General features: G+C 39.3%; 1 protein-coding gene across 4 annotated transcripts in view; it reads left to right on the forward strand.

The window, feature by feature from the left end:
• Positions 1–26,964, forward strand: part of Scai (suppressor of cancer cell invasion) — a 151,688-nt gene extending 124,724 nt beyond the window's left edge. Inside the window, exons 15-18 of one of the 4 annotated variants that reach the window (XM_041674329.1) lie at positions 8,681–8,753; positions 12,268–12,441; positions 12,635–12,735; positions 17,531–26,964. In XM_041674329.1, coding sequence (XP_041530263.1) covers positions 8,681–8,753; positions 12,268–12,441; positions 12,635–12,735; positions 17,531–17,677 — 495 coding nt within the window. In that variant the 3' untranslated portion in view covers positions 17,678–26,964. The remainder of the gene's footprint in view (positions 1–8,680; positions 8,754–12,267; positions 12,442–12,634; positions 12,736–17,530) is intronic. The other 3 variants (XM_041674330.1, XM_041674331.1, XM_041674332.1) reach the window with 3 other exon arrangements.
• Positions 26,965–26,994: the final 30 nt, after the last annotated feature.

Below are 26,994 nucleotides of genomic sequence, written 5' to 3' on the forward strand. Positions count from 1 at the left end.
GCTTCTTATATCCTTGAGTACGTAAATGATTATTTTCATTTTATTTGTATGTGATCCAGCCCAGACCCTCACATCACGTTAGCTGAGTCATTATCTAGCTACCCTTCCAGCCACAGACATCGTCTTAGAATCTCTCTTTGCTCTGTGCTGAGTTGTCTCTGTTTCTTGTTTGCTTATTTGTTTGTTTGCTTGCTTGCTTGCTTGTTTTTTGAGAGTGGGTGTCTCTGTGTAGCCCTGACTGTCCTGGAGCTCACTCTGTAGACCAGGCTGGCCTCAAACTCACGGAAATCCACCTGCCTCTGCTTCCCGAGTGCTGGGATTAAAGGCATGTGCCACCGCTGCCCAGCCTACTTTTAAGATTCTTAATAATTACATGGTGAATGGTGAGATGAAGGTACTGTGTTATTATCTTCTCCGTAAGGAATCTTTATGCTAAAGATTAAATATCCTGTGTAACTCTTCTTTCTCATTCCAAACTCCTGTTCTTTCCCCTCCTGGGAGAAAAGTGGGCTCTACATGCTAGCACAGCCTCTTGGCAGAAGGAGGAAGTGACTGACAAACCAAGCTCTGTGTGGCAGCTGTGACCCATATCTTTCCTAACGCGTTTTCATTAGGGTTGAAGTGGGCACATCAGTTGACTTTCTCTGTAGTCATGTAGCACTAGCTGAAAATTAAAAAAAAAAAAAAAAGTCCCCAATAATTTTAGGAAATTCTGTTTAATTATTATTTCTTTCCTTTGGGGGAAAGAAGATTCATTGTAAATATTGAAAATCTAAGTAAGCTGGGTCTCTGCCAGTGCAAATGTCTGTCAAAAGCAGGTTATCAGGAAATAGCTGTAGCCTCAAGTGTTTGATGTGTATATAAACTGCTTATATTATTGTATGACTTTTACTACGTAGTCAGTTATACCTGGTCTGCTGCCAGCCTCCCTCAACTTCCAGAATTCCATTTCTTGCTCCTTTGAAATTCCTTCTCTTAGCTTCTAATAATTTGTACTTAGATTGTAATGATTATACTTTAAATGGTTTGAATTGTTAGGTTGAGGTTTTCAGCCATTATCTCTTACTTGCTGACTCTTGAGCCTCTCTCCCATCTCCTCCTAGGAGTCTCAGGCTTTCCATGTTTCTTACCTTCTTCAATATTTTCCATACTCTTTTTTTAGGAATTAAGTCATTTTTTCCATCCTGTTTTAGTTCACAGTGTCTCCTTAGCTGTGTCTAACACATTATTAATCCATCTGAGTTACATGTTAATGTAGTTATTTTTTATTTCTCTGACTCCTTTTGATAAATTACATTTCCCATTATAATTTACTATTTTTAGTCTTTGCTTTTATTCCTTTGGTCTTAATAAGCAGTTATTGGTGTTGTCTGTCACATAATTCCTACACTTGAGTCTACTTTTGCTATTTAAGATATCATTTTCTGTTTTGTGTTTGTGCATGTTTGATTATTTTTGAAATTTAAATTTTTATTTTGTGTGCATGTGTACCTTATGCGGGCAGATATCTACAAAGGTCAGAAGCTGGGAATTGTGAGCTGCTGATATGTAACACAAGGCCTACTCTACACGCTACAGTATGGTTCGCGAGCCAGGCAAGGGGCTGGAGATTGAAACACATACACAGAGAGAGAGAGAAAGACAGAGACAGAGAGAAATTGGTCATCCTTGAAACAAGAATGCCCCCTTGAATCAAGAATGCCAACTTTATTGTGTTCCAGGGCAGCTTATATAGGGTTTCCCTGACCAAATGGCCACGGCCTAACTCTGCTGCAAGCCCACCAGAAACCACTTCCCTGCCATCAGGAACTCCTGAGGCTCTCATGCAAACGAGCTCTTTACTCAGGCAGGCGGAGGTCACAGGAAATTCAGGGTCTAGGGATCCATAGTCCCCAACACTGATATAAGTGCTGTGAATAGAAATGGGGTCCTCTTGAAGTTCAGCAAGTGCTCTTAGCCACTGATCCATCTCTCCTGCCCCAGCATGCTTGATTGTGTGTGTGTGTGTGTGTGTGTGTGTGTGTGTGTGTGTGTGCCTTTTATTATCCTTAAGTCCTTAAGATTGGGAGGCCCTAATGACCTCCATGAAGGGAAGAAACCTTCAGTTTCAAGAGTTTGCATTTGGTTGTATCACACATCTAGAAGTCCCACCAACTTAGGACCCTGCTGTAGTATCACTTGGGTAGTAGATACTTAGGCTGTGAGAAATGGTCCTAGTGGGAAGACATGTGAGGGTTGTTTCTGTAAAGGGATCACCCTGCAGGATTCTTCTCTAATGCAAGCAGATACGGGTCTCTTACCATCTCTGTCCTTTTCTAGGTGTGTGGCTTTTGAAACCTAAATTCAAGTTGCCTGAGGCCAGCCATGGTCTGGCATTAACTTATTTGTGCAGTCTCTTCTAGTGGTTTTCTCACATCTCTGACCATCTTTGGAGCGTCCCTAGGTTCCATCCCGTTGCTCTTGAGCTGACTCCCTTAGCGCGCATGCTAACTACTGTACCCCACTGGCTCCTCACAAGTGTATTACCTCCAGGCAAAAACTCTCTAGAACTCCACTTTTAATCTACCTACTTTGTGTATCCAGTTGGAAATTCTTCAAATAATTGCAAACTAATAGAAACCGCCATACCCAAGACAATTCTAGACCACTTCTACTTCCTGACTCCCTATCTCAGTGCCTATTTTGCTTTTATAGTTATCGCAGCTGAAAGTTGTGGCTTCATTCTTGATGTTATTTTCCTTCTGTTCTATATCACATGCATTTCATAAAACCTTCTAAGATCTAATTAAATGTCCCAAATCTCATGAACTCCACTGCCATTCCCCTGGTTCATGCCACTGTTCTCCCGCCCCCAAGGTACTGCGGTAGTTTCCCAGCTGGACCTACTTGTTCTTCCTTCTTCATCCCCCACTCCCGGGTGTGTGCCTATGTGTCGGGATAAACATTCTCCACACAAACTCTCACATAGCTTCTTATATCCTTCAGAATACAAAACCCCTGCGGACGCACAGGCACTTTGACCTTTCAGTGACACTCTTCCTTCCTGGTCCTTGTCTTAGGGTTTCTAGTGCAGCAGTGAAACACCAAGACCCAAAAGGAAGCTGGGGAGGAAAGGGTTTATTTGGCTTGTACTTCTGGATCATAGTCCATGACTGAAGGAAGTCAGGCAGGAGCTCAAGCAAGGCGGGAACTTGGGGTAAGAGCTGATGCAGAGCCGTGGAGAGGAGTGCTGCTCACTGGCTTGGCTTGCTCATTCTGCTTTCTTACAGAACCCAGTACCTCCTATTTAGGGATGGCCCCATCCACCATGGGCTGAACTCTCCCCTACTGATCACTAACCCAGAAAATGTTCCACACTGAATCTCATGGAGGCATTTCCTCAACTGAGGGACCTTCCTCTCTGATGACTCTAGCTTACAACACAACTCGCAAATACAGTCCTTGATATCCCAGGCACTCTTCTGCTCTGGCCCTTTACATTCCGCCCTGTCTTAAATACCCTTTCAAAGGTTCCTCATATTTGTTAAGTGTTTGAACAAATGAAACCTCTTACTTAGTCAGTTCCTCCTTAATTACCTTGTTTCAGATCACAGGCCTTTTTCACCTTGTAACTTTATTGTTCTTCCTAGTTAACGTTTGTATCATAACAGCGGCTGCTATGTATTCTTCTAAATGTTTGCTGTACTTAAGCACATTTAATTCTCACAGATAACTTGTCACTTTTTTCAGTACTGAGTTTGAATACAGGGCCTCACATACACTAGGTAAGCATTCTGCCTACCTTCATCCCCAGCTCTCTTTTTCTTTTTTATTTAGAGATAGTGGTGTTTCACTTAAGTTGCTTATAGCTCAGAGCAGCCTTGAACTTATAATCTTCCTACTCTAGCCTCCCAAGTAACAATAGTAATTATAGGATCATACTTTCAGGCTTACCACTGCCATTTTTATTATCCTCATTTGACTAATAAGAAAACTAAGGCACAGGAAGTTTAAGCATTTTTTAATATTCTATTTTTTATATGTGTGGATATTTTGTCTATACGCATGTCTATATACCACCTGCATATAATGCCTGTGGAGGCCAGAAGAGGGTGCCAAATCCCCTGGAACTAGAGTTACAGATGGTTCTTAGCACGTGTAGGTGCTGGGAAATGAACTCAGGTCTTCTGCAACGAGACCTTAACTGCTGAGCCATCCCTCCATACCCAGTTGAAGCAGTTTTACCCAAGGTCACACACCAAACTAAGTAGTAGCAAAGCTAGATTTAAACACTCTGATTATAAAACCTGTGCTACTGATGTAATTGCTTGAATTCCATGCTCTGTACCCAGACTCCTTGTTACCTTTGAGGGTTTTATGTAATTTATTCATTTTGTTTACTGGGGGCCTGCCTATATCTGTATCCCTGTCCAAATGTTATCTTCAGGGAGAAAGGGTTTTTCTGTTTTGTTTACTATCCTATCTTTAGCATATGAGACAGAGTCTGTTCCATCGTCTATTATTGAAAATAGACTTTTTAAAAGGATACCATGTCTATTGATGTAAATTAGTACTGGAGTTTTTATTCTGTTTTGTTTTGAGACAGTCTTGCTATGCAGCTCAGTTTGGTCTTGAACTTGAGGTCCTGCAGTCTCAGCCTCCCGAGTTATAGGCATGAATCACCAGGCCTTGCAGTTTGATACAGTTTTTAACTTACACATTTTTTAAGGGGTGTGTGTGTGTGTGTGTGTGTGTGTGTGTGTACCACATATGTATTGTTGTACACAGAGGCCATAAGGGGTATTGGATCCCCTAGGCCTGGAGCTACAGACAATTGTCAGATACCTGACATATCAGTGCCGGGAACCAAACTTGGATCCTCTGGAAGAGTAGAGTGTGCTCCTAACTGCTGAGCCATATCTCCAATACCCCTCAGTTTTTAATTACACACACACTCATGCACACATATGCATGTATGTTGAGGATTGTCTTATCTTGCCAAGACAGAGTAGTTCTAAAAAAGTTCCTTGCCTTTGATAATGCTATGTCAGTTATGTTAGGCCTTAGCCAAAGTTGGTTGACTCAGCATTGCAAACGAGACTTTGGGTGATTGCCCAGGTAGTCAGTTGTCTTTGCATTTGTGCACATTTTGGAAGTTTCTCCTTTGTAATTCCTGGTTGCTTAAGTAATATTACTTCCCTTCTCAGATCTTTGATTGAGTTGAAGATTAGATAATTGTAGTTACTCTCTACATTATTTAGACTCCTTGAAATAGAATGTTTAGTGAAACTTTTGTTATATGTTTCTTGCTTAATATTGTTTGTTATTTGTAATTTTATATTTATTATTTGTTCCTATTATATATAGTTGTATTTGGTTTGGTTCTGTCTTATTTAGGCAAAAGGGGGAGATGTAGGGGAAGCCCAGCCAATCACCTTGTTTGTAGGGCAGGATCCCTTGAGGCTAATATTTACTTATAAATCTTGCTGGTGTCCTCCCCACCTCTCTTGGTTCCGGCGCTTGGTTCCTGCTCCTGCTCTGGCAACTAGGCTCCTTTCCTGACGGTTGGTACTTTGTGAGTTTTAACCCCAAAATAAATGCCCCTTTAAATACTAACTGGTGTGGGATTGTTTTGCACATCAGAGTGGGTTGTGTGTGTATGGAGGTCAGAGTACAACTTCGAGTCACTTCGTTTTTTCTACCACTTGGTTTCTAGGGATCAAACTGGTTGCCAAAAATGGATGCGAGCTAAGCCATCTTGCCTGCTACATCTTGTTATTTTAGATAGAGGCTCTCACTAGGACCTAGGATTTGCCTATCATTCTAGGTTAGCTGGCCAATGAGCCCCAAGTCCATCTGTCTTTGTCTTCCCAATGATGGTATTATAAACACACGTTACCACATTTTACCTTTCACGTGTTCACTAGGCATTAAACTCAGATCCTCATGCTTATGTGGCAAATATTTTACCAAGTCCTTAAATTTAAATATAATCTGATATGCCAGGCATGGTCGGTCACCTGTGCCTATAGTCTCAAATATTCAAGAGGTTGAGATGGAAGTTTCTCTTGATCCTCAGAATTCAAGTCCAACTTAAACAACATCACGAGACCCTGTATCCTAGTAAATAAATTATATATACAACCTGATATTATCTTTCAGGAGCCTATGGCAACCCCCAAATGCACAAAATTTCAAGGAGGACTTATTTATTTCAGAATAAAATTATGTGAAGACTTAGTACAGTAAGATGAAGATAGCAAAATCAACAAAGGATAAGGAATGTAAGGAAGTCTGGGGAAAATCAGGTCTAAACTTCCAGGTGCTGGCCCAGTCGTCACACAAAATGCTCTTATTTCCCCAACAACAAATTCTTTCCGTGTGGATTAAGTACTTTCTTTTAGGGTTGCTTATTACAGAGCTAGGGGTGCAGATCAGTTGGTAGAGTGTTTGCTAGAATTCACGAAGCTCTGGTTTCTGTCCTCAGCATTTGGGACATGGAAACCAGAGGATCACAAGTGACCTGGATTACATAAGACCTAGTCCCAAACTTTACAGCCTGACTCCACGAGAGAACTGAAGTGAAGGCTTAGATTGGGAACTGATCACCAAGACATCCTCTGCCAGGCTTCCAGACGGAGTGCTGGGGTCCCCCAAAGTGTCTCATTTGCTCCATCTAGGCAGAGCAAACCTAATCATGTGAGTCTTCCCTCACATACCTTCCAGAAACCAGCCAAAGCTAACTTTATGAGCTGGCACTCAGACCTGCTGTAATAACTACAGTCTTTTTTGTGTATACGTGTATGTTTGTATATGAGATATATCAGAGGACAGGGTTTGACTAGCAAGCAGAAAGAAGAGACCTTGAGGAAATGGATGATCCACTTTAGCACTATCCAGAGCAAGAGCAGCAGACTAGGACCCACAGGCATTTCCAAAATGTGGAATAATGCTGTGGGATAATTGCTTTCTTCAGTGCTGGGAATGGAGCCCAGACTTCATGCACGATAGCCAAGCTTGGGTTTGGTGGTGGTGGTGGTGGTGGTGGTGGTGATATGGTTTGTTTGTTTATTTGTAGATGTGGTCTCATGGAGCCCAGGCTGACTCCATCTCCTGACCCTCCTACCTCATTTTCCAAGTGCTGGAATTGAGGGTATTTCCACATTTCATGGCTTATATTAATCTTAGCAATCATAATAGTTAGGAAGGGCTTCCAAGCCACAAAAATAACTTGCTATATTTTTGCTCAACACTTTAGTCACTTCTTTTTTCATTTAGATTTTTGATTGATTTGTTACTCACATATATAGCATGGAATATGGAGACAGCATGTTTTTTTCTAAATGTGGGGGAAAAAAGCTCTGTTATATATACAGAAGTTCTATGAGTTTGTGGGTCACTGTTTTCCACATACAAAAGTCCTGTGTGTTTGCAGATCACCGTGTTACACACACAGAAGTCCTCTGTCTTAGCAGGTTACCGTGTTAAACACACAGAGAAGTCCTATGTGTTTGCAGGTCACCGTGTTACACACACACAGAAGTCCTATGTGTTTGCAGGTCACCGTGTTACACACACAGAGAAGTCCTGTGTGTTAGCAGGTCACCGTGTTACACACACAGAAGTCCTATGTGTTTGCAGGTCACCGTGTTACACACACACAGAGAAGTCCTGTGTGTTAGCAGGTCACCGTGTTACACACACACACAGAAGTCCTCTGTGTTTGCAGGTCACCGTGTTACACACACACACAGAAGTCCTCTGTGTTTGCAGGTCACCGTGTTACACACACAGAAGTCCTATGTGTTAGCAAGTTCTTTTCTGAACTTCCCATACTGTTCTGTTTGTTTTTGGGCCACTCCTGTGCCAGTGCCACACATTTCAGTTATAGAAATTTTTAAGTATATTTTAATATCTGATGAGGCTTTTCTTTTGTTTTCCTGACTAATTTTGCCATGTGAACTTCAACAGTATATTTTTCTATGGAGGAGGGGCACCAGTAGCTCTTTTTATTGAGATTGTTTCAAATTTTAATATATTATTAACATGACATTTTAGAATGGGTTCATCTGTAACAGCATAATGTATCTTTCCATTTATTTGTCTTTATTTTTAATCTTTAGAATTTCTAACTTTCTAACTTATTCCATTTACTCCTAGGAAATATATCTTTTTGTTGCTTTACCAAATAATTTATGTTATTAAAATTTTATCTATTATAATAGATCTGCCTTTAGAGAAATGGTATCCTAAATTATGCAGAGTACTCCACTTGCAGCCTGAGTGCTCCACATAGTGCTCTCTATAAGGAGCACGTTGGCATTATCCTGTGTGAATTGTGGCCACGAGACTCAGGAAGGCACTTTATCCATTCCCAGAGCCTTTGAGACTGGAAGCTAGATCTGGAAAATCCACCCTGATGTATCCAGTGGATACATCAAAGCTACAATTATTTATCTGCTATTACTTTAACAGTCAGTAGTCCACATTAGTGAACCTCACTGTTTTGGTGGCAATCCTTTAGCAAATTGGTATGCATGGTAATGAAAATGAGCTGCATATCTGCAGCTGCTGCCATCTCCACATCTGCTTGTAAGTTAATGAGCCCAGTCTATATACTAGGTATATACATTGGAAGATTACTAGGTAACTACAGTTTGTCAAATCTTTAATAAAAGTCTTAAATTCTTATATATTGCAGAATTTCACAAACTTGTTTGGACAGCCACTTGTCTGCTTGCTTTCTCCCACGGCATATCCAAAAGCTCTGCAAGGTATGTTCTTGGTGCCTGTTACACAATTGGGTCTTAATGAAGAAGACTGTGTTTGTTTTGATCTCCCATCGTAACTAGACATGGATATGTTGTTTAATAAGTTTCAGTCTGAAGTATATCTGGAATCCTTGCTGACAAGGCTTCCCTAATGTGCTGTGATTAGCCCAAGAGATAATTCATCTCTGAGAAAGAAGTGGTTTAATCCCTTGCTATAGAGAACTTCTGGTTTTTAGATTAAAAAATTGGTTTTGATCTTCATATCTTTGTACATGATTTTCCGACACCTTTGGTTATTGTACCTTGGGCATCTTTGAAGACTGTAAAATTGTTGGTCTAGGAGTTTCTCAGCCTGTGTCTATAGTTAGAATACCTGAGCTGGCACAACTTAAGGCTTCTTTCTTTCTTTTCTTGTTTTTTGTTTTTGTTTTTTTTTTCTTTCCATTTTTGTCCTGTACTTTTAAAATAATCTCTTCAGAATTCACCACAAGGACAGGTTTGTTTGGGCCATTTCTCCAGTGGCTACCAAGGGAAAACTAGTATTTTGACCTGGATAGGCTACACATACACTCTAACTCTAACTCCCAGTCATTTCCTAGGTCAATGCTAAGGGAACCTTCACCCTGTCTTAGCAGTACTTGTCACTGTCTCCCTATCTCCCTGACTGTGGAGAGTGCTGATGTCTCTCTGTGGGAGATGGCATTGCACTGCTACATCCCAGCCCGAAGTCCTGGCTGCTGACATAGTTTCACACAGGAAGTGATGGTCAGCACTTGAATGCCTGAGAGAAGCTGGAGACTTACACCGTTGTTTTAAGGTAAGTTCTGTTGTTTAACAGGGAAAATCTTGTAGCAATTCTAAGTTCACATAGCCAAAGCCAAATCCTAAGGGATAGAACTTACCTTCAAACAACGGTAAAATTCTCCTGCTTTGAGGATTTTGCATCCTGTTTCTTATTGTTTCTGGAGGAATGTAACCTCTCCCCACTACTAGAGAGTGCTGTCATCATCCTGTTCTAATGTAGTTTTACTTAAAACTACATTGTCAAGTGGGTTAATACCAAAATTCAGTTAGCGCTTCATTGCACAGACTTAAGGGTGCCAGCTGAACTTGAGTCCCAACCTAGCCACTTATTAGCTCTGTTTCTTTAGAATGCTATTCTGCCTTGTTGTGCCTCAGTTATTACTATTTTCATCTGTCATAGTAATAGTACTTAACCGTGTTACATAGTGCTAGGTACCTACAGAGTACTCAGTTTGTGCTGTTACTATGTATGTAGTTATGATTCATGTCCTCAATGTCTTTTTGCCCAACATCCTGTCTTTACACTATAAAGCTTAGACTGTAGATACTTTTAAGTAAAATTTAGCCACTAGATGGATTGATTACTTTATTATTCAATTTAGGATTTATTCAGTGGCATTGTTGCTGCTGACCTCTACAAAAGGGCTTGCCACTCTGGCCACAAAGTAATATATTTATTTGATAAGGTTCCTACTGTAGTTCTATGATTAATCAAGACATACTTTATTCATTCAGTACAGTTTATAAGAGTTATTCAAGGCTGGAGAGATGGTCAGAAGTTAAGAGCACTGGCTGCTCTTCCAGAGGTCCTGAGTTCCATTCCTAGCAACAACATAGTGGCTCACGACCATCTATAATGAGATCTTGTGTCCTCTACTGGCCTGTAGACATACATGCAGGCAGGTACTATATACATAATAAATATAAACAAATAACTAAATCTAAAAAAAAAAATACTCATCAACCTTGTGCTAGGCACTGAGGAACAGCATTGCATCTGATACTCCAGTTGTGTTTCTCACAGAGCCAGTATCTAGTAGAAGAAAATAGAGCTGACCTAACAGAGGAAGCACAGGAGTACAAACAGGAACTGCTACTAAGCAGGGGGAGAGGTGCTGAAGGGGATGGAGAGTGACTGAGCAGGCAGTGTTCCAGCAGAACACTCATAGCCTCGGGCTATAGAGCTTGTAAAACAAACATTTAGAGAAATTTAAATAGTATCTCTGTTGGAAGGGTTTGTATTACTGAATCATAAGAATCCTTTAAAGATGATCTGATTTGAATTGGAGAGATTTGAGTGAACAGTGCTGAACAGAGGAGGTGGGAGAGATGAACCTGCAGAGACTGCATTAGAGGGCGCTGAGGGAAGTAGCCAGATGATGGTGTCAGGGGCTCAGCAGTCACATTCAGTCCTCTAGAGCCCTCTGTCGCTGCAGGACTTGCTGTGGCTCAGGCATTGGTAGAAATCCTGAGTCTTGATGGGAACCTGCATTAGAAAACTGTAGGGGAAAGCATATGTTAGATTCACAGTCTTTCTGAGAATGGACTTGAATCTATCCCAGTGTTGTTCAGTAGAAATGTAGGATGAGTTACATTTCTAGTAGGGATTAACAATATGCCTTTTTGTACTAAGTCTTTGAAGTCTGGGATACATTCATAGATGGTTTGGAGCAGCCCAGTCTTTGTGTATAGTAGGTCACAGGAAAGCACAGAACCAGTCTTAGTCTTTGAAAATGAGGCATCCATGACCATGAATCGCAGCTTATATCCTAGGAGTTGGTGTGATCAGCAATGTGCCAAAGGAAAAGCAGTGTTGACATTGAAGAGCCAGGCAGATTCTAAGTATGATGGTACAAACTGATAATCCCATACTTAGTAGGTAAAAAGGCATTAGGATCAGGAATTCAGGGTTGTCCTTAGGTACTTCATGAGTTCATGACCAGCCTAGACTCCATAAGACCCTGTCTCTAAAAGGGCCTGGGTTGCATAGAAAGAACAACCAATCAGAAAATTGGCAGATTAGGTACTCATCAGATGTTTACATCATCGTCATGGATGCTTCATGAAGCAATACTTGCCGTATTTGGATGAAATTGGTTAGTTGGTGTTAAGATAATAAGAAATGTGTTTAAGCCAGCCCATGTGGTGCATGCCTTTAATCCCAGCACTCGGGCAGATGCAGGTAGATCTCTGTGAATTCAAGGCCTGTTTGCTCTACAGAGCTAGTTCCAGGACTTGCTCCAGAGCTATAGAGAAACCCTGTCTCAAAAAACAAAAAAACAAAAAAACAAAAAAAAAAAAAGGAAGGTAGGTATCTACTTCTCATTTTATAATTGAAGGAGCCTCTGTGTTTTTATTTTACTCAAAAAGCAGTATGCTGCCGGGCAGTGGTGGCACACGCCTTTAATCCCAGCATTCAGGAGGCAGAGGCAGACAAATTTTTGTGAGTTTGAGGCCAACCTGGTCTACAAGAGCTAGTTCCAGGAGAGGCTTCAAAGCTTCAGAGAAACCCTGTCTCAAAAAACCAAAAAAAAAAAAAAAGCAATATGCCTAAGATGTATTTTCATAGTTTCGTGAAGAATTTACATTGTCAAACTGTGCTTTACTGATCCAGCTTTAATTTTATACATTATCAGTGTATTAAGATATTCCTCTTGTGTCTGCTAACCCTTTGTAAACCTCTTGTCTGTATGTAACATGTTTGTAATTACAGATCAGTCTCAGCGAGGTAGCCTCTTCACTCTCTTTTTGAACAATCCTCTAATGGCCTTCCTATTTGTGTCTGGATTGTCAAGCATGCGTAGAGGCCTGTGGGAAAAGTGTCAAGAATATCTTCGAAAAATCAACCGTGATATTGCCCAGCTACTGACCCATTCACGTTCAATAGGTACCCTGCTAATCTACCTGCACACTTAACAAAGCTTACTGTAGTGGTTTAAATGGTTTCCTACTATAAACGGTTTGGGTTTTTAAAGGTATTGTCCTAGGTAGGAAAGTCATAAAGGCTTTCCTTAACTTAGTTCACTATTGGAGTGGTGTTTTCATATTGCCTGCATTCACCATCCCCTTTTCCCCTGCAGATCAGGCCTTTCTCCAGTTTTTTGGAGATGAGTTTCTTCGATTGCTTCTCACAAGGTTTGTCTTCTGTTCAGCCACCATGAGGATGCACAAGGCCTTTCGGGTAGGCAGTGAATCACTAAAGATCAAGTTTACCATTTTGATCCATTATTGTTAGTCATGTATTCTATTTTACTTACACTAAATAAAGTTTAAATAGATTCAGAATAATATTCAGAAGAAAACGTGTATGGCATTATAATGAGCGTATCATGGGCATGGCGGTGCATGCTAAGAATCCCAGTATTTGGTAGGCTCAGGCAAATCCTGTCTCTAGAAGCTAAAAGAAACAGAAAAAGGTTAACATTTTCGTTAGCTCCCTGTATTTTTAGCACTTGAAAAGTAGAGTCAAAGTTCAAGGTCACCATTGGCTACCTCATGGGTTTGTGGCCAGCCTGGGATATATGAGACACTTGTCTTCTTTTTCTTTTCTCTCTTTTTTTTTTTTTTAACTTTCTTTACTTGGGAAGACTGCTGTGGGTCCTACCAAATCTCTCCTCAAATGCAGCTGATAGCCAAGTGTTGTGATCATTCACCTTTTGTTAAAACCTTGTTGCTAGGCAGTGGTGTTACACACCTTTAATTCCAATGAGGAACAGAAGCAGGCAGATCATGGAGTTTGAGGCCAGCTGGGTCTACAGAGCAAGTTCCAGAACAGCCAGAACTACACAGAGAAAACCTGTCTCAAAAAAATCAAAAAAGAAAAAGTATATAAATGGATTTACATTGGTTTATTTTCATCAGTAGTGTTCTGAGAGCTGGAGATGTAGCTCAATGGTAGGGTGCCCACTTAGCGTGCACAAGTCCTGAGGTCACTCAGCAGCACCACTGGGAAAATGATTTAAATACATCCATGTATATGCATATGTATGTATGTGTATGTATGTGTATGTATGTGTATGTATGTGTATGTATGTGTATGTATGTGTATGTATGTGTATGTATGTGTATGTATGTGTATGTATGTGTATGTATGTGTATGTATGTGTATGTATGTGTATGTATGGCGTATGGCTGCAGTTGAGCCATGTGATTATGATGTTCATTCTTTGGTATTGGCTGTGTCTCATTTCCTTACACATTCTACCAATAATGGACATTTGGATTGCCTCCAGGTGTTTATTATTATATAATGATGAGATGGTAGTTTGTGCACACCTGTAATCCCAGCACCCAAGAAGCCAAGGCAGGTGAATCTCTGAGTTCAGGCCAGCCTGGCCTACAGAGCAAGGTCCCAGGACAACCAAGGTCACACGGAGAAACTCTGTCTCAGAGAGAGAGAGAGAGAGAGAGAGAGAGAAGAAAAAAATCTAAAAAAAAAAAACCAAAAACCAGTAAGACAAAAGAAATAACACACAGAGTGTGTAGACAAAAGAAATAACACACAGAGTATGTTTTATGTTGGCCAACTACTCTTGGGCATGGGGCCTGCCCTGGAGTGTGATTGATAAACCCAATGACACTACATTGTAGAAAACTGATTTTTCTTTCTCCAGTGGTATCAATTGCAAATCCTTCTTGGTTGGTGTTGGGAGTCTGTCTGGTTTGTACCTGTGCTGGTCTTCTGCATGCCGTCAATATCTGTGTTCAGAAGTGCACCACCCTGACTGTTTCCTTGTGGTCACCATCACCGGCTCTTCTAATCATTTCACCTCTTCTTTTGCATACACCCCGAGCCCTGGGGGTAGGGTTTGATGAAGACATCCTATTTAGAGCTGAGTGCTCCACAGCCCCATTCTCTGCACATTGTCCAGTTGTAGGTCTTCATGTTACATCATCTACCAAAAGAAGTTTCTCTGATGAGGGCTCGGTGATGCACTGGACTGAGTCTTCACCAACCTGGTACTCATGGTTTTTGTTTTGAATGTTATTCATTGCATTTATTACTTTAGTATGCAACATTAAGGGTTCTATGATATATACATATGTATGTACATACAGTTTTTTAATTTTTAAAATGATTTTAGTTTCAGAATATTCTGCCACATACTTTGATTTTATTTCCAGTTTGGTTTTGTATAATTGATACAGTCTTACTATGTAGTCCGGGCTGGCCTTGAACTTCTGTCCTCCTGCCTCAGCCTCCTGAGTGCCAGGATTATAGATATGCCCCACTATGCATGCTTACAGTAAAACACACAAAGTTGAAATCGACCTTTACTATATGGTTAATACATTGTGTTATTGTAAATACAACCTCTACTGAGCCATACAACACCCTTCCAGTGAGTCTACAAGCACTACATCATGATCTACATGTATGATATTTTTTAAACTGCCTTATGAACATGATAGATTGGATAGAATCTTGTGTTAAGCTGTTACTAAGATTGGCACATTTTTTTTTTATCACTAGCTTGTTTCTTTTTCATTATTTTTAGGGTTTTTTTGGTGTTGTTTTGTTTATATGTATTAGTGTTTTGTTGCATTTGTATATGTGCCCCACATGCATGCCTGGTGCCCACAAAAGCAAGAAGATATCACCAGATCCCCTGGAACTGGAGTTTTGGATGGTTTTGAGCCACCATGTGGATATTCAGAACCAAGCCCAGGTCCTCTGCAAGAGCAACAAGTGGAGCACTGAGCTGTGCCTCCAGCGCCACTTAGTTCTTTTTACTGCTGAGTAGTAATCCATTATTCTACTGTCAGTGATCACCTGGGCAGTTGCAAGTCATTAGCTAATGAGAGAAACCCTTCAATATAAGTAGAAGAGCTCGTGGGAGTCTTCACACACAGATTTGGATTTTTTTTTTTTTTTTGTAATTTCACCACATACAGAAAAGACTTTATCTTAATAAAAAGTGTCTTGTGGGGTTTTTTGTTTGTTTGTTTGTTTGTTTTAGATTTATTTATTTATTTATTTATTATACAGTGTTCTGCCTGCACAAGAGAGGAGGGCACTAGATCTCATTACATGTGATTGCTGGGAATTGAACTTAGGTCCTCTGGAAGAACAGTCAGTGCTCTTAACCACTGAGCCATCTCACCAGCCCCCATAAAAGTGTCTTGTTTTATGATGGCTCAGCACTAGGTAGCATTTGGTCAGCAACTTAATTTTTTGTCTTGTGTGGCAACACAGTATGTTTTCATTTTTTGATCTCTGCAAAGATAATCATTAGGAAACTCAGACATCACTGCCTCTGTTCCTATTTCTTTGTCCTCTCCACTGACACGATCTAGTGTCTTTCTTTCATGACTGTTTGACTTCAGTGTGAGTCACCTTTGTAGAATGTCTTCCACTTCAGGACCACTTGCCCCTCCCACTTTTTGATTGGCAGGAAGTTGTGTGCTACATTTCTAGAAATTGTTGTAGGGAGGTGTTTGTTGTCCAGCCGCCCAGCAGCTCAGACACAGAATAATGACACAAAAACTGTATTAATTGAGTCACTGCTTGGCCCATTAGGTCTAGCTTCTTGTTGGCTAACTCTTACATCTTAATTTAACCCATCTCCATTAATCTGTGAATCACCATGTGACTGTGGTTTACTGGATACATGGCTTCTCTCCAACTCTGCCCTTCTTTCTCCCAGCATTCAGTTTAGTTTTCCCCACCTAACTCTGTTCTACCCTATCAGAGACTCAAGACAGTTTCTTTATTAACCAATGATATTCACAATTCACAGCATACAGAGGGGAATCTCACATCAAGAAACTGCCAAACCTTTTCTCAAAGCAGGTTATTAACACTCCCATGATAAAGTATGAAAGTTGCTTGTATACCTAGATGCACTGGGTGCCATCAGACCTACATTCTAACCAAGTGATTCCAATCTCCATTTTACTCACAAGCAATGGTGCTAAATATCGTTCCATCTGCTTGCCAGCTGTCTTGAGTTTGCTACTTGTTTTTGTGGCTGTTGTTTGTTTTATAAACTTCTTTTCCAGCCGGGCGGTGGTGGTGCACGCCTTTAATCCCAGCACTCGGGAGGCAGAGGCAGGCGGATCTCTGTGAGTTCGAGACCAGCCTGGTCTACAAAACTAGTTCCAGGACAGGCTCCAAAAACCACAGAGAAACCCTGTCTCGAAAAACCAAAAAAAAAAAAAAAAAACCTAAACTTCTTTTCCCTTTTTTATTTTTTTTAAACTTTATGTGAATTGGTGTGAAGATATCAGATCCCCTGGAACCAGGTCTACAGAACAGTTATGAACAGCGATCTGGGTGCTGGGACTTGAACCCAGGTCCTCTGGAAGAACAGGCAGTGTCCTTAACCTCTGAGCCATCTCTCTAGCCCTGTTTGTTTGTTTTTTAACAGTAACAAAGGCTTGAAATGTTCAGGAGATCAGGTTCTCTTTTTTTCTTCAGGTTCCTAAGAAATCTTATCTGTTCTAAGCTTACAAAGGTTTTCTCTGTTTTCTTCTAAGAGTTTTTATTTTAGATTTTGCCTTTTCACTCATTTTGATTTCTACTGCAGCATTTTTTATTCATGAAATGAGTGGTTTGTTGTTTTGTTTTTTTTTTAAAAAAATTCTATGTGTGGATCCCTCAGGATTTGTATGGATTTTTTGATGGTATATAGAGTATTGGTCCTGTCAGTCATAGAGGTTAACAAATAATTGTGAAATAATTCAGTGTGCAGATATATTGGGCTCACCCATATGAAGCTGTGAGAGGTTACAATTGTCCCTTGTTAGTAATTCAGCCCAGAAACCACATATGATCATGCTCTCAGGAGGCCTACTTGAACATTGTCATGTGTTAGAGGTATAGCAAAATCCTGTCTAAAAGTTAACAAATCAAAGTTCCAAACCACCAAAAACACATATATTAGTAATAATAACATTTAACTACTCCTTAATACTGTCAGACTGGGTAGTTTCCTCCCATAAGACTTTGACACATGACTTTCCTTATTTGCCAGGAAACTCGGAATTACCCAGAATCCTATCCGCAACTACCAAGGGATGAGACTGTGGAGAACCCTCACCTTCAGAAGCATATTTTAGAATTGGCCTCCATTCTGGATGTTCGCAATATCTTCTTTGAGAATCCCATGCACGACTATTAAAACCCTCTTGTTTAACTTCTTTCATCTTCCACAGGTTTAAACGGTGCAGTTTTTATGTGATGACAGAGACCATTATTCAGTTTTTATTTGTAAACTTAGGAACCACCATTTTAAAAATAAACTGAAAAAAGTTCAAACTTTTAGGGTAACTTTTAAAACATAATGTTTCAAATCTTTTAAAGTCTCAATCTTGAAATTTTTATTTTTGGTTTTGACATTATATACTTACCTCCAACATCTAATCCTACATTCATATAGGTACTATTGCCTCCCTAAGAAGAAAAAATTGTTTATTTTTTTTACATAATGAGGACAATCCAGAAGTTATACTTGGACATTTAAATGTCTGGATTTGAGAAATATCTAACTGTCCATAGTGATGAAACTGGCCACATGGACTACTGAAAGTCAAGAGCCACGCCCTTCTGTAGAGTTTCTTCTCACTCCATGCTGATAGGCAGGAAAATGATGGACAAAGGGATTTCTTGAGATTGATGAATTTCATCAAAGTTGTCAGATTTTTATAATCTGTTTAGGGCTGATTTATATCTGGAAATTAAATCTTCAATTGGAACTTTGAGGTTGACAGACCTTACTTAGAATGTGAATACTATTATCATGAGATTTGTTTGTATATTTTATTTTCTTTATGGTCGTGAATGCTGGAAATACAAAGGAAAATACTTTTAAATATTTCAACCAAAAATCAAGTTGTTGGTTTCATAATCTTGCACTGTGTCCAGTAGGATTTCTACATAGACTTCATCGACAGTATTTGGCTTTAAATAGTGTCTTGATTTATTCATTGGTATAGTCACTACACAGTTTCTTGTTCCTTTTCATATTCGAGTTTCCAAGGCATCTGTGTCAGAGATACTATTAGTGTGAGTTGAGGATAACTGGGCGTTAGGAAAGCAAATCATGAGTTCATTTTAATTTTGCTTTGACAGTTTGGAAATAAGATATTAAAACTTTGTGTTTTCTTAATTTTATATTAATATGCAAGTTTTTATTATTATTTTAAATAGGACTCAGTATGTAATGTAAAGGTTTTTATGTGTTCTGCCCCTCCATCTCCTTCATAATCTCAAAGGTACTAGCTGTGAAGATTCCTTCCATCTTGGCTTCTTTGGGTTGTATGGCATTTAAGCTCAGAAATGCAAGAATCACAAGACCTTCTCCCTATTTTCTGTGTAGGTTCATGATCTAATCCTGGCAGTTCCTGGAGAAATGAGGTAGCTCTTTTCAGCACATCTTTCCTGTGTCCCTGAGGAAATGGTTATGAGGTGTTTTAACCTGGTTCCCTCCTCTCCCCTAGAGCATCACTTGAGTGTAGATTGTAGCTCTTTCAGCTTCAGCACACTGAGTACGTGAACTCCGAGTTATGGTTAGGTTGGGAGCTTGGGATAGTTCATTTCTTTTTAAAATTGTTGTTTTGTTCTTTCATTCAGTATTTTTAAAAGCTTAGAAAAAGTTACTCTCTGGATAGAGCCTTTCCAGGTGTTGGTTTTTCTTTTTAAAAAGTCTACTTGTGGGCGGGGGTGGCACACACCATTAACCCCAGCACTTGGGAGGTAGAGGCAGGCGGATCTCTGTGAGTTCAAGGCCAGCCTGGTCTACAGAGAAAGTTCCAGGACAGCCAAGACTACAATACAGAGAAACCCTGTCTCAAATAAACCATAATATATCATGGTTTTCCTCCCCTAACTCTTCTCCTGGACTATAGCAATAGATGTTCATTAGCTGCCTGGCCTCTGGTCCAGTTTCCTTAAGTGCTGTGCTTACAGCACACACTTTACTGTTCCCTGTCCTGTGTTTAATCCTTTTCTGCTAAACATAAGAACCACTAGATTCAAAACCAAGGTCTGAGTTCTGATCCTGGCTTGTTTAGTAACTAGCATGATGCCCTTTGACAAATAACTTCATGTGTCTGCTTTTTAGCGCTCTTCTGTATAGAATACAGTCACTAACCCAAGGTCCTATTCTTGTCTGTGACTCTGCAGTTTGGAGCCTTGGTTCCAAATATGTTGATTTCCTCCCCATTCCAGAAAAGTTGATTTGTGTGTTTTTGGCACTATAACATCCTTTTTGTATCATGTTTAATAAGATTTTTAAAAAAAAGTTATAGGTCCTACTTAGCTGCTTTAAGACTTGCTTAAAGAGATTGTCCTGGAAAAATCAGACCTTCCATGATATATGAAATATGTGTGTCTTAGAGATCACAGTGTAAATATAGATTATTATAGCAAGGGCCCTTAAACTAACAGTAATGCAGCTCCTAACTGGTGGCTAAAGATCTAAGTAGACCAGAACTAAGGCTGTAGTGTCAGTGTTTAGCAAATACTGAGAAATTCTGAGCTTGGTTTCCATAACTAGGGAGGAAAAAAAATTCACAAACAAAGAAAAATAGTAGAAACAATTCTGAACTGGATGTGGTGATGTGTGTCTATAATCCCAGTACACAGGAGGCTAAAGCAGGAGGGTTACAAGGTCAGGGCTAACCTAGAGTATAGCAGAAGTCCATCTCAATAATAATTGAATCTCCTGAGAGCAAATCTGCAGTAGGAAACTTAAAGCTTTTTTTAATCTGTGCTTTAAAAAAAAAAAAAACATGTATTGTACAGCTGCTGTGCACCACACTTTGTTTATGGCACTTGGAATGCAAGCAGAGAAGACTTAAAGATCCTTGCCTTGAAGACAAAGATTGTGGCGTAGTAGTAGAGCCTTGCGTAGAGTGCACACAGCCCTGGCTTCCATTCTCAGCACTTAGAGGCAGGGCATCAGGAGTTCAAGGCCACCCTAGCCATACAGAGTGAGCTCTAGACCAGCCTGGGCTACATCAGACCCCATCACAAAAACAGATTTGCGTGTACATAAGCTCTGTTTAATCTTAGAATTTATGAAAACTTAAATATTGGAACTAAAAACAGCAAAGCTGAAGAAGCAACATTTTTTTTAGTCAAATTGCACAAATCTTGCTATAGATTCTAGTAAAGTTTCCTCTCTCTCTCTCTCTCTTTGAGGCAGGATTTCTCTAGCTTTGGTGCCTGTCCTGGCACTCTCTCTGTAGACCAGGCTGGCCGCTAACTCACAGAGATCCACCTGCCTCTGTCTCCCAAGTGCTGGGATTAAAGGCGTGCATTACCACCGCTCAGCCTATATTGCCAATCTCTTAAAAATCACTGCAAACACCAGGCGGTGGTGGCACACACCTTTAATCCAGCACTCAGGAAGCAAAGGAAGGCAGATTTTGAGATCCAAGGACATCCTGGTCTACAGAGCAAGTCCCAGGACAGCCAGGACTACACAGAGAACCTGTCTTGAAACACAAACAAAGAATCACTGTAAACCAACTAAAAAGCATCAAAGAGATGGGTGCGAGAGACCTGTTGCACACAAAGCAAGGTGAAGCACAATAGGACTTTCTTTGTCTCCATACATTTCTTACACAGGGCAGTCACCATCCTGTTTTATAGAAGAGAAAACTGAGGTGTTAGAAGCTGCTCGTTATCCAGTGATAGAGCTATGAGAACACGATCTCATCTCAGCCCCCTCTCCCCTAGCTCAGGCTTCTTTCTGTCATGAACAAGAGGGAAAATTTTAGAGCTATATTAATATAAAAATTAAGATTCTCACGTATTGGCTGTTGAAACCCATTAGGATGAGGCTCAGTCATCCTTACCTGGCATCTGCCAAGCCCTGTGTGTAATTCCCGGTACAGTGGATATTCATGCCGGTGAATCATTCACCTCAACACATTTTTATCAATTATAAAATCAGATGTTTCTTTCTTTGATTTCAGTCAGGGTATATCTTTGTGTAAATATTTCCTTCCAAGGAAGTGGTGCTCTCGGGACCTTTCAAAGCACAGAATTGATTGTGCCCTTTATATTTTTTAACAATGTTAAAATGTTTCACAGTTTTGGAATTGAGGTGTAATTTGATCTTGAGGTTTTCCTGACTTGGGGTTTGGGTGTGGAATTTGATTTTTATTTTTTTCTCCTCTGACATGCAGTAGAATTCCCTTATCTGGGTAATGGTACTGAATCTCATTAATGTCCAGGGAGAAGTCCAAGTCAGACTCCTGAGGCAGTTACAGACCCTTCTCTAGCGTTCAAGTCCAGTCTGTCTGTGTCTGAGCAAAGGCTTCAAGATAGTTGAAAAGTCTCACTTATCCATGGAGACATGTAATCACCCCAATAACCAGAGAATGTTCTGGACTAGAGACACATTAAGGTGCCAGTGTCTGGAAACTTGGCCCCTCCAGAATCATCTGTCCGCCCTGTGTGAGTATAAGACTATGAATCTGAATGCCTTGAGTTTCCTGGTAATTTGGGAGTGATTTCTGTTCTCTTGTTTATTTTTGGAGAATTCAAAGAGTATTTAGGTTTAGGGCTCTTTTTTGAACTTATTTATTTGAAATCCTTATTTTTAATGGCATGTGTATATTTTTGTGATGCTAAATGCAATCTCTCTAAACTTTGTATATGTGTGTATATATCTGTAAATATCTTGGTATGCAGTTATATACAGTGTGTGTATATTATATACCCATACCCATTGTGGGCTGAATTTATTTTAGTTCTGTGAGGACATCAGAGTGGCATTGTTCATGCTACTATAATTAGGTTGTGGCTGGATCTCATTCACAAGCCTCAATTTTAAGGGGCTTGTGTTGGGATAAGATGGGCTCCTTTGGAGTTGAAATTAGGATATGAAGATGTTAAGAAAAAACTGCCTATTCTCAGCTTTAAATTCATTTGCCAACTTCAATTTAAATTGATAAATTTACTAGAAACCTGAAAACCTAAGTTTGTGAACTGAGACACCAGCGGAATCTTAATCTTTATTAGTCCTTTATTTTTTTAAGCCCATATTTGAGTGTTACTACTGAGTAGAAGATTGTTTATATTAGGACTTTAGGAGCTGTTAGAAATAGGAAATGACTTTTAAGCCATTCAATATCTGATGCTAATTTTTAATTTTTGAATTTTTTCCCATGAATATAATCATTCTATATGTGTCTCTGAGGCAGAAGAAGGGGCATTCGCTAAGGAAGGCCAAACCTCGGTAGGCTGGACAGAGGGGAGCTGGGTTGTTGATTTGTGTGTGTCTGTAGCGGTGTCTGCTTAAGTAGACTTTTTTTTTTTTTGGTATTGCATATCAAAGGTGAGTCTGTTCATCTGAAAAAATGCTTCCAGCAAATTCAGTGCCTCCACTTTCATTGCTGAGATCTCTGGAAATACTTTTGCTTTATATTTTTATTTGTATTTGGTTTGGTTTGAGGCAGGGTTTCTCTCTGTAGCCCTGGCTGACCTCTAACTCAGAGAGCTGCCTGCCTCTGCCCACCACCTTGCTTCCTCTACATTTTGACCATACATTCACACTAGAAGTAGATTTCTTAATATGAAGTGCCTGAGAGGCTCTCAATTAAGCACGGTGTGTGACAAAGGTGCATCTGTAATCCCAGTTCTAGGGAGAAGGAGATCCTAATCGAGTTCAAGGCCAGCTTCTGCTGCATAGGAAGTTGAGGAACAGTGTGGGCTACAGGAGACCCTGTCTCAAATATCCTAACAGAAAGACTTGGAATAATGGTGTTGAAGACCGTAAAATTACAGAAAACGTGTACAATGCCAGACTGTGAATGTTGGGGATCAGCAGAGTGTCTGCATGAATGAATATAAAGGGCATCTAAACACACTTCTGTACATTCACTGAGAAGAGTAGAGTTATTTCTACATTGTAAACTGTAACTGCAAGACAGCTTTCTACTCCATTCTTCAAATAAACAAATCTCTCTTATTATTACATTAAAAAATTAATTCAAGTCAGTTCTACCACTTCTAAAATAAAGCAGCTAGTTAGTCATAATACTTTTCAATTATACTCTTGGTTATCTTTTTCTTAAAATATATTAAGATGCATTAATGTGTTATTTCTGAGAAATCCTTAAAAAAAAAATGTTCACAGGCTCTCACGTTGGTTAAGCGTCCAAACCTTTTAGCAGGTGGCAGATCATGTGTCGTTTAAACTTCATGAAACTAGGGGCTGGTGGGATGGCTCAGCAGTTAAGAGCACCTTTTTAGTTTTTGTTGTTTGTTTTTGTTTTGCTTTTTTGAGGCAGACTCTCTATGTTGTACTGGCTGTCCTAGAGCTTACTATATAGACTAAGCTGGCCTTGAACTCACAGAGTTCCTCCAGCCTCAGCCTCCTGAGTGCTGATATTAAAGTCATGCACCACATCATGCCTGGCTAAGAGGCCTCTTACAGGACCTAAATGTCATTCTTAGTACACACATGGCTGCTCACAATCTTTAGTTCTAGGACATCTGACAGCCTCTTCTAGCCTCTGTGACGCATAGACATACATGCAGGCAAAACACGCATACACTTAAATATATATATACATATATATGTATGTGTATATATACATATATATGTATATGTATGTATATATACATATATATGTATATATATATATTAAGCATAGAAAGTAAGGTTGATGTTGTGCCTGTTTTGTCCCAAACAGTTACAAAGCTGATAACTTTGCAGTTGAATAAAATACAAATTGTTGAGAAAACCAACCCTTTTCCCCACATTCTCTTGAATGCGTGTGAGCTGATATTGTATACAGAGTCAACTCTGAGTCTTTCCTGAGAACTGGGACCACTTAATTTAATGAAAATAAAAAGGTGATTTATCATCCTTAGACTAAACCTTCCAAACATAAATCTCTGTTAGTCTCATTTTCCCTGAGTTCTTTGAACACAGAAGTTAATTTTCAACATGCTTTGTATTTAGTGGAGAATAATTTATCTGTGGATGTGATAAACGCCTGCCTACAGGAAAGTAGTGATACAGGAGAATATGTGATTAGGTAAGCATCAATGTATTTTTTTTATTTATTTATTATGTATACAGTGTTCTGCCTGCATGTGTGCCTGCGGGCCAGAAGAGGGCACCAGATCTCATTACAGATGGCTGTGAGCCACCATATGGTTGCTGGGAATTGAACTCTGGACCTCTGGAAGTACAGCCAGTGTTCATAACCTCTGAGCCATCTCTCCAGCCAAAGCATAGATGTATTAAGTATAATTAATTTGATACTATAGAAGAAGTATTTTCTTTGGAATTCTGTAACTATGTTTTCATAGGTGAAAATCAGTATACAATTACTTTTTTTTTCTGTTAATTTTTTGAGACAGGGTTTCTTTGTGTGACGGTCCGGAACTCGCTTTGTAGACAAGGCTGGCCTCAAACTCAGAGATCTGCTGCCTCTGCCTCCTCCTAAGTGCTGGGATTAAAGGCTTGCGCCACCGGTGCCCAGCTATAGTTACATTTTTATTAAGCACTGTTAATTATTCAGAACTGTAATACCATTTCATAATTTTAAAATGTTCCTTTCTTGATTGCTGGTTTTTGTTTTTCAAGACAGGGTTTCTCTGTAGCTTTTGGAGCCTAGTTCCAGGACAACCAAGGCTACACAGAGAAACTCTCTCAAAACTCCCCACCCCCCAAAAATAAACATTATAAAATGTTAAATGATGTTACTCCTTCCCCAGTAAACATTTCCGAACCACAGAGAAACGCCACTGTATGTTTTCAATATTTTAACCCCCATCCTCTTTTGCATGCCATTGATTTTCTCTAAGTTAAAAGTGTGCAGTGGTATATTTAAAATCTTCAGAGAAAAAAATTAAAGTGTCATACCATAATAAGTTTTGTTACTGTTTCCTGGAGAATTGTTTTTTTTAATAATTCTCAATTCTCATTAAATTACATTGTGTGGTTCAGTACAGTAATTCAGAACTTGGTTTTTGTGGCTTTTGTTGTTACTTTTCTTTTTCATTTTTCAAAAATAAGCTTTATTTTTTTTTTCGGCTGGAGTCCTGTATGTTATGGAATTCTTTCAATAGAGGCAGAAAGGTCTACATACTAAGAAATGCAGATAAGTGTCCTAGCACGTTCTTAGGAGAGATGACAAGGGAAGGAATTTCCCCAGATAAGTTACGCTCATTTTGTGGCACCAATATAAGTAGTAGTTGCATTTGTCACTGAATCACACGAAGTACTTAGACATAGTTTATTTTACTTTGCTGTGAGGATTAGTAGAATGTCACAGAACTTTGATACTTTCTGAGCAGTTTCCATTTAACTGTCAGTTAGCTTTATTCAAAGTATCACTAAAGTTAATTTAATCAAGCAAGAATTTTTTAAAGTTGTTTGATCTTCTTTACCCTAAAAATTATGGTGAATCTATTGTCTACATTATGTTAGTCAGAAATGCACTTGTTGAAATCATAGCAGAAACTATACTTGACTTTATAGTAATATGAAACACTTTATTTTAAAAATGTGCTTGTCTGTAACTGAAATGTTATAGAATTGTAACACTGTAGGAATTATAGAGTTATATTTATTAGCTCTCAAGAGGTGAAGCACAACAATTTTCATGTAACAATCCTTATCCAAGTGCTCTCCGTCGTGCACATAACCAAGCTAACCGGTTGTCTATCTAGTTGTTCACAGATCCCTACATCCTTGAGACAGTCTTGCTCATTTGTATTAAAATGGGGTATTGTGACTTAATACTTTAGAATAAACCTGTCAATCAGCTAGCTCTGTTATACAGTAAATTGTTCGATTCACAAAGTTTATGTGTTAATGGTAGATTTTGAAGACTATAATATTAAGGGACAATTATATTGTCAGTATCATTTGCCTTGAACATTTGTGTTGCTGTAAAAGTCTTGTCTGTTGGTGTTTCTAAGTTGGTGAAAGTATACATTCTCTTAGGTTTTCTCTTTTGTTTTGTTTCTTCCCAGCAGTCATTCCCTGCTTTTGTCTGTTACAATTAACGTTTTTAGAGACTTTACATATTGACAAGTTCTTAAACATTTTCTTGAGTTGATCGCTTGACCCTTGTGTAATTTGTTGTGCAGGATGTGAGCCTTTCACTTCTATACTACATGAATTTCAGAGTAAACACTGTGATTCTGCAGAGCAGATTCTGTAGGCGTTGCAATGTGCTTTCCTGTTACACAGTGCCTATCACTGAGGGCACTTAAATACTAGAGGATGGGAAATAAAATGTTGTTTTGATGTTTGCTAAATAACAAAATTAAAGACTATTTGGGTTTTGTGGTCAGTGTAATAAAGAACTTTGCATTGATAAATATTCTCTAGGAATGTGTATACATTCATTAAGTGTGAACTCTTGTAAATGAATTTTATATCTTGAATCGCGTATATATTAAGTGTATCATCAATACAAAAAATAAACATTATTTGCTTAAAGTTTTGTGTGTTTCTTTAGT

The sequence above is a fragment of the Microtus oregoni genome, unplaced genomic scaffold (genome assembly GCF_018167655.1).
Source record: "Microtus oregoni isolate MIOR12 unplaced genomic scaffold, Mior012 000025F_ref0000491, whole genome shotgun sequence".
Classification (NCBI taxonomy): domain Eukaryota; kingdom Metazoa; phylum Chordata; class Mammalia; order Rodentia; family Cricetidae; genus Microtus; species Microtus oregoni.